The 15,349-nt window shown below is 35.4% G+C and overlaps 1 protein-coding gene across 4 annotated transcripts in view; it reads right to left on the bottom strand.

The window, feature by feature from the left end:
* The window catches only part of ACVR2A (activin A receptor type 2A), an 82,636-nt gene that overhangs the window by 10,821 nt on the left and 56,466 nt on the right, over positions 1–15,349 (bottom strand). For 2 of the 4 annotated variants that reach the window (XM_026007992.2, XM_072757710.1), the window contains 3 exons: positions 6,882–6,905; positions 2,715–2,858; positions 659–802 (listed from right to left, as the gene is read on the bottom strand). In XM_026007992.2, coding sequence (XP_025863777.1) covers positions 659–802; positions 2,715–2,858; positions 6,882–6,905 — 312 coding nt within the window. The remainder of the gene's footprint in view (positions 1–658; positions 803–2,714; positions 2,859–6,881; positions 6,906–15,349) is intronic. The other 2 variants (XM_072757712.1, XM_072757711.1) reach the window with 1 other exon arrangement.

Raw genomic sequence — 15,349 nt, 5'->3', positions numbered from 1 at the left:
CTCTAAAAGTAGAAAAATAGCAACTGTGTTTTGGTGATAATTACTCTACAAATTAGTGACAGATAAAGCGGAACACTTGGGTGGCTCAGCGGTTGAGCCTCTGCCTCGGCTCAAGGCGTGATCCCGGGGTCCTGGGATCGAGTCCCATATCAGGCTCCCAGCAAGGAGCCTGCTTCTCCCTTTGCTTATGTCTCCGCCCCTCTCTGTGTGTCTCTTATAAATGAATAAATAAAATCTTTTTTAAAAATGATTAGATAAATCTCCTGACTCTAGTTTTGTCACAAGACTACACTGATTAAAGAGTTGAAGAAACACAATTCAAGCTAAAGAATGAACCACATAATCAAGATGGATCATGAATGGTGGATGAAAATCACAAAGCACCAGCTACACTGAAAGGGCTATTTGTAAGAGGAAAACTGCAGCACCAGAAATAAGGAACAAAAGACTGGTTTTATGAGAGTAGAAGGTTGGGTGAAAAAGGTGCCATCTTTGCTCTTGTATTAAATTATCTTTAAAGGATTTTTTATTTATATGTATTAACTAGCTACAACGACGTACTATTCCCAGAAAAAAATCAGTCTGAGGGATTTGTAGCCAACATTAAGTAGGTAAGCCAGCCCTGACTTTCCTGAGTTAAAATGGAAAGTAGTTTTACCTTTTCATGAAATGCTGTAATTAGCCAAAGATCCACATCAACACTGGTGCCTCGTTTTTCTGCACCAATGAACTGTAGTATGTTCTCATGCTTCATTCCAGGTAAACTATAAACTTCATATTCATTTTGCCATGATTGTTTGTCCTAGAGTTAAAAAGAAAGAATAGTAATGCAAAGAACACAGGCAAATAAACCATATCTAAGATTACTCAAGTAGATTCAAAAATTAAAAATTAAAAAAAATCTACTCAAGTAGATTCTAAGGCTAAATTTAAAATAAATAAAATTTAAAATAAAAATGAAAAAGTTATTTGGTTTGGTTTTGGCTTATTTTTTCATAAAAGAAATCTGACAATAAGGTAACAAATCCATGACAAATGCCTGCCCTGCCCTGTTCCCTCAAACATACTTTTCTGTGTTTCTCATTTGTAAATATAGGAGTTATCATCAGAAATGCTGCACCTCCGTATCTAACAATGGCGACACACTCTACTGACAGTTTCCCTGAGATAAGAATTTCAGGTAGAAGGACTTCATCTCGACAGAAAAAAATTTTTTTTGTTCAAAGACTAACATTACAGCAAACATTCTTAACAAAATGTTGAGACTACCCTACAGAGTCCATAAGAGCACAACAGAGTATAAAAAGGCAATACAATAATTTAAAACACTATATACTCATTTGTGCCTGCAACTGACCCACACCTACTACATGTCTACTTAGAAAAGATTAGTTTCTCTCCACAATGGAAAAATACTGAAAGCAGGAAGCACCATAATAATAATGGTTAGGAACCTTCTGGATACAAACTATCTTAAGAACCTTTGCCAAGTGACATGATCATTCCGTTTCCCTCACTAGCAAAATGGGGACTACAGTCTGTCCCACAGGGTTGTTGTATGATACGTACACTGAGTGTTGTTTTGTATCTATGGGTAATATATGGGCACATGTTACTGAGTACTCCTATGTAAAGCACCTCTACCTGACAATAAGAAGCACTCAATAAAATATTAGCTACTGCTATTCTTGCTGTTGTTACCCTTATGTTAATATCCAAAGGTCTTTATCTAATTTTTAAGCTTCTTCCCACAATTGAAAAAGAGCCCTGAATTTGCCAATCTTAGCAGAACAGACTAGACTCTTCCTCTGAGAACTACAGTTTTAAAGAATCTGCATCACTACAAAAAAAAAAAAAAAAAAAAAGAAAGAAAAAAAAGAAAGGTAGTACCCTTCTTCGCAGACTATAAGAGGCTTTAGAAGAGGCAAGAAAGATAAAACCTAGGTATATTAAGACAACAAAAACTGATTCTATAACTTTGGAATGAGGAAGATCCACTGTGCAGATACAGTGGTGGAGCCCGCATCACCAAAGCCAACTGGGACTGCAACACCACACAAGGCATTAGCTAGAGGGGGGGGGCATAAAGCAAGGGACAGAGACGAAGACATCATCACAGATCTATACAACTGATGGACTCGCACAAAACATTAGAGCAGCTCAGAGATGCATGAGACCAGGGTTTTATGAGGTGAGCCCCCTTTAAAAGAAAAGTCAGCAGTGAACCAATTATTCAGAATCCTGATTCACTGCCTCTGAAAATTCACCAACAAAACCTGAAATGATTACATGACCTCTCAAAGTAAGACAAAAAAATGAATCAGTCTGGTAATATATGCTAAACAATTCTAAAACTAGCATGCTGTTCTTTCATTCTTCTCTTTGTTTTCTGTTAATGGGACACTCAAAGTTAACCAATGAAAGTCTGTAACTGGAACCCTCATCTTCACTTGCATTTCCATAGTATTTTTATTGACAAAAGATCTCCTGTATGTTCGTAATTCCACTGCTCCAAACAGACATAATGACTGCTTTACCATGAGTTCCATTCCTCAAATGAGAAGGCAGACAAAAGGGCTAACTCTTTCCTCAGTATCACAGAACCACCCTGAACTGAAACAGTTTGTGTTTTCAGACTGTTGCTGCATTATGATAATCGAGCCAGTTGCATCTTTTACAAAATAGATGCAGATGAGAAGGATGCAATACCATACCTGTATCGGAAATATTTTCACAGCCACGTACTCATTGAGCAGCTGCGCTTTCCATACACAACCAAATCTTCCCCTTGCTTTCACTTCTAATAACTGCAGTGGCTTCAAACCTAGTAATGGAGAAGGTGGGGGTGGTCCTGGGTCCTACAGATAAACAGTAACAGTAGTTAGAAAGCGGCACATGATACAGATCAATGCTAAATATGAGAAGAAATTGTAAGTATACTAAGGAATCAACTGACAGAAACAGGAAACACATACAAATGACACTAACTTCAATCTTGCCAAAATTGAGTTCTCGAGCATTACTAATCATTTATAGTGATCCTAAGGCGAAGTCACTTGAATTGGGAGTTTTTGTAGTACAGCAGGAGAAATGACCTCAAATCATTTTGAGTCAGTCTCACTAATTGCCTGGACTAAAATTTTCTGTGACCTTTAGGATATTACTAACAGTATTTCAATGGTTTCATCCAGTTGGTACTTCATTAGAAGATGAGGACTTTAAAAAGTGTCGGCAACAGCAAATTATGGCTATGTCTCAAAGGAAAACACTCCTCAAAATCCACTACTTTCTGAAACAATGACTATCTTTAAATCTTTTCTTCAGTAATCTCAGAAATGCACATAGTCATTCTCAAACACACTGCAGATAAGAAGTCTATCAAATACAAAGCACATGAAAGAAATATGTTAACGGTCAAACTGTTCTTTGAATTCTCATTTTTCTACCTATTAACAATCACTTTGCTTATAATTACATCCCATAACTGACCTGAGATAAAAATTATTAGTCTGATTGGCAAAGAAAGTACAAATTATAATCCAGAAAATGAGTGGTCATCGTAGTAGATAAGATAAATGAAAAAGAAGTGTACTGCTATAGTTAATCTTGAAAATGGAGCAAATATAGTATATAAATAGCCGTACAACATTTATAAAACACAAGGGCATCCTTCCTCTACAGAGCAGAATGGCAACCCCTCATTGGAAGCATTGTATCAGAGTTCAGTATCTGCAACTGAAACAAGATGCAAGAAGCCTTTTGAAAAGCTTCCAGAGAAAGTGTTTGAAGGGCTACATAATGAGTATAACGAAGAACCAAAATTCTGTGGCAACAGTAATAGAGACTGCGACGCTGGGTGGCATCTAAGTCGCTTGGAAACGGTATGTCATCCCTGCATCAACGCATCTCTCTCCCTTGTATCCCCTCTTACAAAAAAGAATCCCTTCTCCTACTTGCCCCAACACTGTTGGTGCTCTGTTCACACATTATTCAGCCCACTCGCGTCATTCAAGATTTGAAAAAGTTGACGTCTGCTTCAGAAAGACCCTCAAAAACAGAAACACTGCACAATATTAAAGAGGACAAAGGTGCAATTTTTTTGCAGGCAATCTTTATAAAATGGCTGGAGAATTCCTATTTTAAAATAAAATATTTTAAAACTAGAAAACTTCTTGTGACTCATTTCAATCTCAGATATTTATTTTTAAAGTATCTACAAAAGTTGCTTTTCCTTCACACATTCAAAAGATGAAAGGTCATAGTGGAGCTAAAGAGTGTTTTCGTTTAAAAGAGTGATGAGTCCAGAAAATCAGATATAAATCTGTGAGAAGTGTGGCCCCTAAAGTTATGATCCTCAGTGGGAAGGGACACAAGAATTCTGGAGAGGTTTTATCACAATTAAACCCACCCTACCTCACTGCTTGACTGGTCACTTATGACTGGTAAGAGATGCTAGTGACAGGAGTATGCTGCTGCTGGGGATGTGGAAATGGGAGGGAGAAAGGTAGAAAACCAGCTTTGTGGAGGCAAAGGAAGTCATGCGCAAAGTCCAAGAATTATTAGATAACTGCATAAAATAACTATGCTGACAGGAGAAGTTCAATCTGAAATATTTGAATAACTACGAAGTTAAAAATCAAGGATTCCCCCCTTCTTTAGAACGAAGTCATAAACGTCAAGCTTTCAAAGCAAGGTTACCAAAAACTAAAGTATGCAGATAAAAGCTGAAAGCTGAAGAGGCAAAATAACCAGGTAAAAAATAAAATGGCTCTTAAGCATTAAGATTTTTAATGACTTTTATATAAATTGATAAGATCTTTCAGTAACATACAACATTACCCATTCTCTGCTCTAAAGTGTACCAACCACACAGAGAGGATTCAGTCTATAATACAGGATTCAGAGGACTTAATCCACATCTCAAATTAAGACTATGTCAGCAGTCCAAAATATAATTTTAATACAATGCTAACCTTAATTTAGGAAACATACAATAACTTTCACTGTCTATATTTAGACGAAAAAGATCTCTGAACACTTTTCAAATGCACAAATAAACTTCAAGGTTCCCATAAGTTTCCAAGTCTTTGGCAAGTTTCTAAGCTATCATCATCAGTAAAAAATCTTAGATCACTATCCTAATGGTATTACCATTATTCAACCTTCTATCACAACAGCCTGAAAACAGATTGTTACCAAAATTACTTACAAATAAAAAGTTTACAGTTATGAAAAATACTGGTGAATTTTTAAAGTGTGAAGGAAAGGACTACAAAGGCACATTCCTATAGAATATCAAAGCTTTTAGAAATGGTATGTGTTTTTAAATAACATTCTATAATACTTAAAAGGTAAGCCTCAAAAATGAGTAACTAAAATATAGATAATAACTCTGTATATAAAATACATAATGACAATTAAGATACCTTTTTGCTTTTTTAATGAAAAATTACTAGAATGTTCTATGTCATACTTTTCAGCTCTTCATTAAAACTTATAGGAAGCTTTAACTACATCTCTAATATCTGGCTTTTACTTATCAGCTGAGAATATTGGAAATTATTTGCAGTTTATGAGCATCATCATAATCTACCCACAAAAAGTCAATGCAGTTTACCCTTGAAAGGTATGGGTTTAAGCTTGAGAAGTCCACTTCTATGTGCATTTTTTTTAAACAAATACAATACAGTACTGTAAACGTATCTTCTCTTAGTTAGGATTTCAACATTTTCTTTTCTCTAGCTTACTTTAAGAGTATACTATATTATACATATAACATATAAAATACATGCTAATCAAGCATTTGTGTTAGTACTCACAAAACTTAGTAGTTTTGTTTTGGGGGAGTAAAAGTTTATACATAGGTTTGACTGTGCACAGCATCAGCACCCCTAGGTCCTGCATTGTTCGAGGGTCAACTGTACTTGATTCTAGGAATAAAGAGTTACACCTTGAAAATGTATCAACCCCTGGGGAGACAAATTTGAACTTGGACTTCATAATGACAGCAACATTCTGATATTATCATAAAACATGACTTTGCCCTGCTACACAGAAAATCAGCTTTGGGGGATCAATGGTAAGGACCATGGAATTCCTGAAAACTTTTCCTAAGTCTCCAGCTGTCTTGCAATCCCCAAGCTATTCTGCACAGTTAAGAAGACATGAAGTAGAACATGGTTCTGATTACATCTCGTTTACCCATCTGTATATGAAAACTATGGCATCAGAAGACATCACGTTGAGAAATAACAATGGCAATCACTGAAAACCATGCCCCCATCCCAACACCACTACCCAACAGAATTAATATAATCAATACAATTAATTAGCAGAAGTCAAGAGCTGCTACGCAGTCTGTGATAATTTCATTTCTTCCGAGTTCTCAAATGAGAAGGGTGAATTCTAATCTAAAATAGAGCCTTCAATCTCTAGAGAGCAAAAGATCAACTTAAACTTCTCTAACGAGCCCATTTGCTAAGGAGGCTAAAGATGAAAGAAACTATCTGAAAATACAGATTTCACATTAAAGGATAATGGGTTTCACCAGAGAGTCAGCTCCTGGTAAAAATGAACATATGCTGACATTTAAGCTAGTGACATACTAGCCATTAGGTGTTAACATCTAATCAACTAAAATCGCTGTTTCTACATTCCAACTCAGATAAGTATAAATTCTGTTAACAATTCTTTGAAAACCAAAAACTATTATAATATGTAGCAAATCAATCATGTTTTCAATACTAAAAGTGGTAAAAAAATATATATATAACATAAAGGATGCACAATAAAGCAACAACAACAAAAATCTAAGAACAAAATGTTTAATATGCATCCACAAAAAGTTCCACAACCATAAAACAAACATCAATGCATCTTACCTCTATCATTATATGAAAGGCGTGCTTGTGAAGAAAAAACACAGGCAAAAGAAATTACGATTTATATCCAGAATGAAATGAAAAATGACACATCAGTTACAAAAGTGAAGGAGGGAGAATAATGATTTAGCTTTTCAAAAGTTGGCAATGATCCAATGTATCATATTTTTAAAATAAGAACTGAGAACACTTTCCTTATAAACAGAGGAAAGTAATATCAAACAAACAAAAAACTTGGATATTACCTTTCAGATTAGGGATGTTATTGTGTAGATGACTCTAGTATGACCCCAAATTACCTGATCCAATGAACTTCAAGCTAGCAAATAAACTACACCAACTTCTTAAATAATCGTTACTTGTTTTTCTAAGAAGTTCTAGAGTCTAAACAGGAGGAGTAAAACAAACTGAGAAAATACGGGGTGGAATTGGCTTCTGGACACCAGAGGGCAGTATTGCCTTTAACAAAGACTAGAAGCAGCACAGAAAAAAATTTTTTATGTAACTAGACTAAGTTCCTCAGCCCACACTCTGGCAGTTTTGTTAAGAATCTCTAAAACCTCCTCTTTCTTGAACTGCTTCATTCCCTTTTCATGGAAGAGAGTAGAATCATAATATAAAAATGTTTCTAGTGTCTGTGCGTGCAACAGAAACAATATACTAGGGGAAGAAAAAAAGACAGGGGAAGAATAAAAGAAGTGAGAATTAAGTAGAACATATGACAGGCCAGGCCCATTGCTGACTTAGCCACAGTGAGAGTGAAGAAGTCAAGCAGTGATGGCCCTGGGAACAAGTATCCACACATATTTTTCAGTCTGAGGACACTCAGATACTGATAGAGAACAAGATTTTCATTTTCCCAGTCATCCTAAAATAGTTAAGGGCCTAAATTTAAAAGTAAAAGAAATATGGTCACCAGTGTAAAAGGAGGCTTCAAATCTCTCCAATAACTGAGTATTTATGTGCCCTTTCCAATATTTCTACAATATTTATACAGAGAATAGCACTGACAAAAAAAGATTTGACAACTCATTTATCTGTACCAGTAGCTTAACTAGTTTTGCTTCCTTCTTGATTTTCTCCTGTGATAATGATTCAGGATTATTTAGAATTCATCTAAAAGGCTTAGCTAATCCTACTATCAAAACATCTTATCAGTACTCCAGAGTAAAATTCATCCCTTGAAAGAAATACATGCCAAATGAATAACCAGACTTCAGCTTCCCAAGCCCTAGTATCTCTCAGGTTTTGTTTTCATTACAGGTACTTTGGAGATAAACCTGCCACTATAATCACACTATTCAAGGAGGTGCTATCCATGCATCTTACCAAAAAGTATATTTTTGTTCAATATACTTCTCAATAAATGAACATCAGATTAAGTCAGAGAATGATCAAGCTAAACAAGAGACACCAAGAACAGGCCTCAATGTGTAAAGTATGTTACAAAACAAAAGAGTCAAAACAGAATTCAAAAAAATTAAATCACTGAAATACATGGATAAAAAGTAACCAAATAAAACCATCAATTCACAACATGGAAAATGAAACTTGAGTATCATGCACTGTAACTGGAGATAACAGTGAAAACCAAATCAGCACATTAATGTCAAGAAATTAGGCTGCCGGATGAGAAAGAGACTTGCTGCTTATTCCTTAAGGGGTAAAGAAATTTAACTATACTGCCAAACATCAGAAAAGAATGAATAGGACTTCTCCATTCCCTCATCAAATCTTTCCTGAACGCCTAGTTGTGCCAGGCACTGACTACCCCGGGTGGGGGAAAGAAGATGTATCAAAGACCCCATGCTAACTGAATGCACGATGATAAAATAAGAGCAGTAAAAAGGAATTCGGTCCCTTGAGCAGGTAGGTACCTGTAAGGTGAACCTGGACTTCCACTGGCATGATAAATAAGAGGATTTTCCCAAGGAGAGGACCACTGAAAAATGAGGTAAGTACTTGAGGGAGACAGATTAGGTAGAAAAATGGTACTGGGTTACATCCTAAATTTCTGACTTGTGCCACCAAATGCTGTACTCATTCTATTTAACTGAGAACCAGGCTCAGAGAGATCATTACCACAGGTTGTTACATGCTTGGAGACATCCAAGTGCCGATATTCAGTAGGCAGTTAGACGTACAGAACAGGAAATACGGATTTTAGTTCATTTATATACTATAAACAAACAAACATATATGACATATATTATTAATTTTCCCTTATTTAGTATTTAAACCATACTAAGATTTATATATATGTACGTATTTTTTGTTAACTCACTAAATAGCTTCTTTGGACTATCAAGAAGAATTAAGGACCACCCCCCACTCACCCAAAGTATTTGAAAACTGACAAATTCTGAATTTGCCTCATCTTAGTCATCTAATTATCTCATGCTTTAAGAAATTTCACAATTGCTAATTTTAAAAAAAAGACTATTGCCAGGCAGACTGAAATAGAATCTATAAAGAAATAATATAGTGTGTGTATCAGAACAAATGCTTCTGAGCTAGGGAAAGCAAGACATTATACATTAACAAATTCAATAATATTGATACTGCCAAATGCACAGCCATCATTCTATCCAATTAGATCTTCCAAGTTCCATTGTGATATACCAACTCCTACTACCTACTGTTTCTCTCCTCTAACTCCTGAAAGCAAAGCAAAGACAGACCGAGGTGGATGAAATAGGATTCTGAATAAGTTGCTTAAGAAGAAGGCTGCTTCTCAGGGTAGCTAGCAATGGGGTTTAAAAGTCAGAACAAGATGTGAGGCATATGCATTCTTCTGGCCACTGCTTAGAAGCATAAGGTTTATTACCGAGGACAGAAGAAATTTTATTTTTATTTATTTTAGCATTTGTATTCTGCATGTAAGGCTGAAAAAAAGGAAAAGGATTATGCCATACATTATATAAATTGTGATGTAGTGAGATGGTTATCAACAAGGTTATATATCATTACAATAAAAACTTCCTGCAATGTAATTTACATACTCTGATCCCTCTTTATCCTACTTTAAAGTAGTTTTTTACGCCCCCCTCCCACTAATATTTACTAAAATAAACCATTCTATTAAAATTACTTCAGTGAATAATCATCCCTGGGTCTAAATGCCCAGACTTTACCACTCAGCAGACTGATACTAGGCCAAGACACTTCATGTATCTGTGCCTTGATTTTCTTATCTACAAAATGGACTTAATAAAACAGAACCTATATCATGGGGTGTTGAAAGTTTAATCAGTATAAAGTGCTCGTTGCAATCCTTGACAGAGTACTCAAAATGCAATCTTTTATTGAACTAATTTCAAAGTCTCAACATATAAATATATATATCTACAATGGCCTCCATAAATATACCTTTTGAGTACAATTTTGAAGTTGTTATTCTATCAGCAATAACAGCTAACATATCTTGAACACTTAACATTAGGTAGGCACCTCACATGTGGCTCCCAGTCACTCCAAACTGGAGTCAGGCATTTCTCCTCTCCTCCTCCTTTGACCAAAATTGTTGAAGCAACTCCCCTCTTTCTTTACCTTTCATCTCTAAGCTGCAAGTCAAATGACCAACCAACCACTAACCCATTTTTTATCTACATATGAAGTATGGGCTTCAAAACAGCCAGCAAGGACTGTCCCTCTGCTGCTTATCACTATACATCAGCATGATGCCTGGCACACAGCAGGCACCCAAGCATTAGGTGAGTGGTTAAGCTAAAACAAAACAAACTGGAACACCCGCTAGCCTATGTGATACAAACAGCTTTCACTAACAAATGGGCTTTTTCATTTTATTATCTCAATTGACAGAAGATTTTACAATGATGAAGTAGCTAGGAATGAAGGAAGAAGAGATCTACAATGAGGTCCAGGAAATAAAAAATTAAGAGAAAAGCAAAGTCACTTCTTCCTAGCTTCCACCTCACTCGACAAGAGAAAGGAGAAATTATGTACTCTGGTCTATATGCATCAGCCCTATTTGAAAACTGGAAGATGGGACCCTCTACAGTCCAAAGGAAAACTGAACTCAAAGTTTTAAAAATTCAGTGGAAGTCATCTTTAAGTAAGTGCTTTCATTGTTAACTTTAATATATAGCTAAACTTGTTTTAGGCTTTGGATAAGCTTTTAATTTTTTTTTCCTTCTCCCCTTTCTTTCCTTTTTGCTTTTGGATATGGAATTTCAGTGTATCTCCAAGTGAGCCCGTTCATGCATTTGTTAAGTAAAACAGCTCATACGCCTAAGAGTAATTTTTTTAGTAAAGCTGCAAGTCTACAAATAATTTATGACACTTCTCCCCAAAATCAGTTTAGAAGTATACATAAAGTTGTAGTAGAAGTTGCAACAAAAATAATCACACATAAAGGTGAAACAGACTTTTGTAGTAGCTCTGGACTATTTCTTTGGCATCTACAAAAAAAAAAAAAGCCCAATGCCAAGACAAGAGCATTATATCACCATACTTTAAACATGCTAAAATAAGACAGTTAAAAATATTCGTGAAATGTGGGTTCCAGGTCTTAGCAGAAACCTAACTAACACCAACTCTAGGCTAATAAAACATCAAGTTTTGATATTTCATGAGCATACATTAAAGCTACAGTAAATTTCACTTAAGAACACATCATTTAATCAGAATGAGATTGAAAAGAATTGAGCTGAAAAGCTATCCACAGTATACTGTTAAATTAAAAGAAACCAATTGTGAAATAACATTCTATAGTTTATAAAGAGGGAAAAAAGCATATATTCAAACAAATGAGATCAGAAAAAGGTGTCAAAGGATACATTCCAACCTGTTAAAATTGATTATCTCAGGAAAGTGATAAAGGAAAAAAAAAAAAAGGAAGAACAAATGGCTCTATCTCCTTTCTTTTGCACACTTCCTTCTGTATAATTTGTCTTATTTTAACAGGCAAGTGTTTGGAATTAATTCTTAAAAAGAAAAAAATTTAAAGGAAAGAGAAAGTGAGTCAACCTATTTCAAGATGTGCTTCTCTGGGTATGATACTCATTTTGCAAGTATAACTTAATATTAGCATATTAATACTCATTTAATTTTAGTAAATTTCTCCTGCATCCTCCGCCAATAAGTAAGCAGTACCCTTTCCTAAACTGACTTGGCTGAATGATGCTACGCTACCCTTTCGGTAGCTTATTAATTTTAAATGGGTACATACACAGACTCATGTTCAACAGGAAATCCTACACAGCATTTTCACAGATGGCTCGGTTTCTCGGTGGACCGTAATCTGACATAGCATGAAAGGACAACCTGTTATTTACTTTAATATTAAGGTCAGCAGTATTATTTTGTATACCCCAATCAGTATCCCAAACATCTGAAAACCTTTACTCTTTATCAGACCAAAATCTAGACAAAATGTCACGATGTAAATAACTGAAGAGACTGATGTCTTTAAGCAAGCATTACAGTTGCAATACTATAGTGCTACTTATATAGCCTTTAAAAATGAACAGGAAGTTGATTTCATACCTTTTTAAAGGTAGGTAATTTCTAGGCTCTAAAATCCACTTTCTTATCAAGTGTTTTTCATCAGCACAAATATAGATCTAATTTATTAACAGGAAACTTCAGCTCTCATATGGTTTTGAGAGCGATGCAAACACTTTTATTGAAACCACATTAACTCTAACCACGGTAAGACTTCTTAATCAGAGTCGATGCATCCATTCCCTCATATTCTTGACTCACCGGCACTAGAAAAACCAGTTTGTGTTCAGTTTACTCACTGTGGGTTAAAAGAGTAAATTCCTACGTGTGAAAAGCCAGTTTCAGCACAGATAAAAGAAAAGGACCTAGGGGATGCAAATTTAAAAGATGCTTCAAGCTTGTGATTCCAGAAAGAACTGAATACTGGCATCGTCTTACAAAAGCCTGAATACTTCAACTTATTTTACCCTAAAGAAATATGGCCTCAAGATTTATCTTAAAACTAAGCCATCAAGCTTTTTATTAAATGAATCCCTGGGCATGCTACAATTATCATCTCAGTATAACTCTAAATGCAACAAAGTCAAATTCAGCAATTCATCACTTACCAAACGGTTCTACACACAAACACCGGGTGAATCCAGTATGATTACAACACACAGCTGGTCTTCAAGGGGCTTACAGTCAAGTGGGAGACTGGAACATGTACACAAATGACTAGAGCCTCTCTCAATTGGGGTTATTCACCTGAATCACACGAGACGGAAACTGATTGCAGCACTATTTTCTCAATTATTTCAAGGGCAGTACATTACTAATACCATTCTAGATGAATATAATGGACGGCTTAGGGTGTAGTGAGAGGAAAGAATAAAAAAAGTAAATGCATGGAAGTACAGAAGGCTCCCATGTCATACTCTCAACTTTGTATTCTTTGCCATGGATCAATGAAAGCCCTCAAATAGTTTTAAAAACAGAAGGAAGATAATCAGACATGTAAAATGCTATTTTACAGCGATAATATAGATGGAGAGAAAGAAGACCAGCTATGAGATTACAGAAATAATCTCAGCCTCAGATGTAATAATGTCCTGAATTACAAGAAGGATGACATTAGTCTCCTAATCAAGAAGGACAAAAAAAAAAAAAAAAAGAATGGGACTTGGTAAATGACAGGGCCTAAAGAGGTAGTAGTTGTCTCCCAGGCTTTCATCCAGAGTGATGGGGAAGACAGTGTCAGAAACATAATAGTTAGAAACATGTATTAGAAACATAATAGTTAAGAAACAAGGCTTCAAATAAAAATAAAAACAGCAAAATGACTTTCTCCATGACTCTAACTATGCTAGATTTGAGAATTAATATTTTTTACTGGTTACTAAGAACCATAAGACCAGATTTTATATCATGTAGATCCCCAGATCATTTCTTCACAATAAAATACAAGACTAGAAGAAATTCTAACTTGGTGTCTTAGAAATAAAGAATCCCACAATTTAGCTGTCAGAACTAGCTTAGTAAGAAGATATATATGGATATCTCATGTCCTCCAGGATGCCAATGAGAAAAAAGACTGAGATCAGACCAATGAATGATCACAGTATATATAACTTCAGCTTGCTCCGTGAGATTCACTATAAATTCTCTTCAAGTACAGTTCTTATTGTAGGCATGACTTGTCAATAAGATGTTACCACAATGAGACTAATGCCATACAACAGACCAGTTCATTCACAAACCAGCCTTCAGCCTTTAGCCAAAGCTTTAAAGAAAAGTTTCCCCAAGAAAAGGAATGAAAAATTTCACGTCACTAAGTGTTTGAAGAATTGGAGGAAAAATGTTTCAGAAATCCACAAGAATATATGATCTTTTCTTAAGTAGCCTTGGAATTCAGCTTTGAACATGGGGACATGAATATGGAGTGAAATACAGAAATCAAGACCTTAAGACTTCGAACGTATGTCTCCCTCACTCCTCACTCCTATTCCTCGTAAAAGTCTTGAGTATCAACTCAGAAAAACAGGAATCCTTACCTACAACCCAATCATGCTAACAAACTTTATTCTAAAATGTGCTAAAGAATGTTTTAATGGAAAACACTTGAATATGCCCTTGTATATATCCATGACTTTTCCTTTTTGTCTTATGTGAAACAGTGTGGTATTATTACTCATTTTAGTAGTCAAACTATTCAACAACCGAAGTAGGAAAATAAATTAGCCTATACAATGCTTTTGAAATGGCAGAGATATTTACTGAATTATCTAAAGCACCAGACACCAGCTTTTGCAGGGGGGCGGGGGGGGGGGGGGAGGAGAAGAAGAAGAATAGCATAAGCAGTAAGAAGAGTAAAGCTTTACTGCCAGTCCTTGGTTCAGATTCCAGCTCTGACACTTGTGAGTCTTGCTATGTCTCAATTTCTTTATCTATAAAATTGAAATTAAAATTACATAAACCCTGTGAGGTAAAATCAAATGAGTGCTTTTCACACCTGGCTGTTCACAATCACCTTGGAAACTTATTAGAAACATATCATCTTAGGCCCCACTCCATACTTACAGGGCTGTGGCCCTGGAGTTTGTATTTTTTAACAAACTCCAAAGATGAGCCTTATATATCAGTCACAATTTAGAAATCATGAGAAAAAATTATGTATTTTATGTTTTTACATATTCTTATATAAAACTTAAGTATTTATACATATGTGTAACTTAGCAGTGCCCTAGTACACTGTAAGAGTTCAATAAATCCTTGCTGTTGTTTTCAATAATTATTATCAATAATTATTTTGAAACTGGAGATAAAACTTGAGCATTTTTAACAAAATGGCCACTAATCAGTGTTGTAGAACCTCTCACTAAAAATGATACTTAAGGCATGACACTATACTTTTGAGACACAGTGAGAGATGACATAAATGAAATTTCCAAACTGATGACAATCCCTCTTCCACAGTTTATTTTGCCTAACAAAAGCTTGACCATTCCAGATCATTCCATCAC

This window comes from Vulpes vulpes, chromosome 5 (genome assembly GCF_048418805.1).
Source record: "Vulpes vulpes isolate BD-2025 chromosome 5, VulVul3, whole genome shotgun sequence".
NCBI lineage: Eukaryota > Metazoa > Chordata > Mammalia > Carnivora > Canidae > Vulpes > Vulpes vulpes.
Note: the sequence above shows the minus strand (reverse complement) of the source record. Positions and strands in the feature narration are given on the sequence as shown.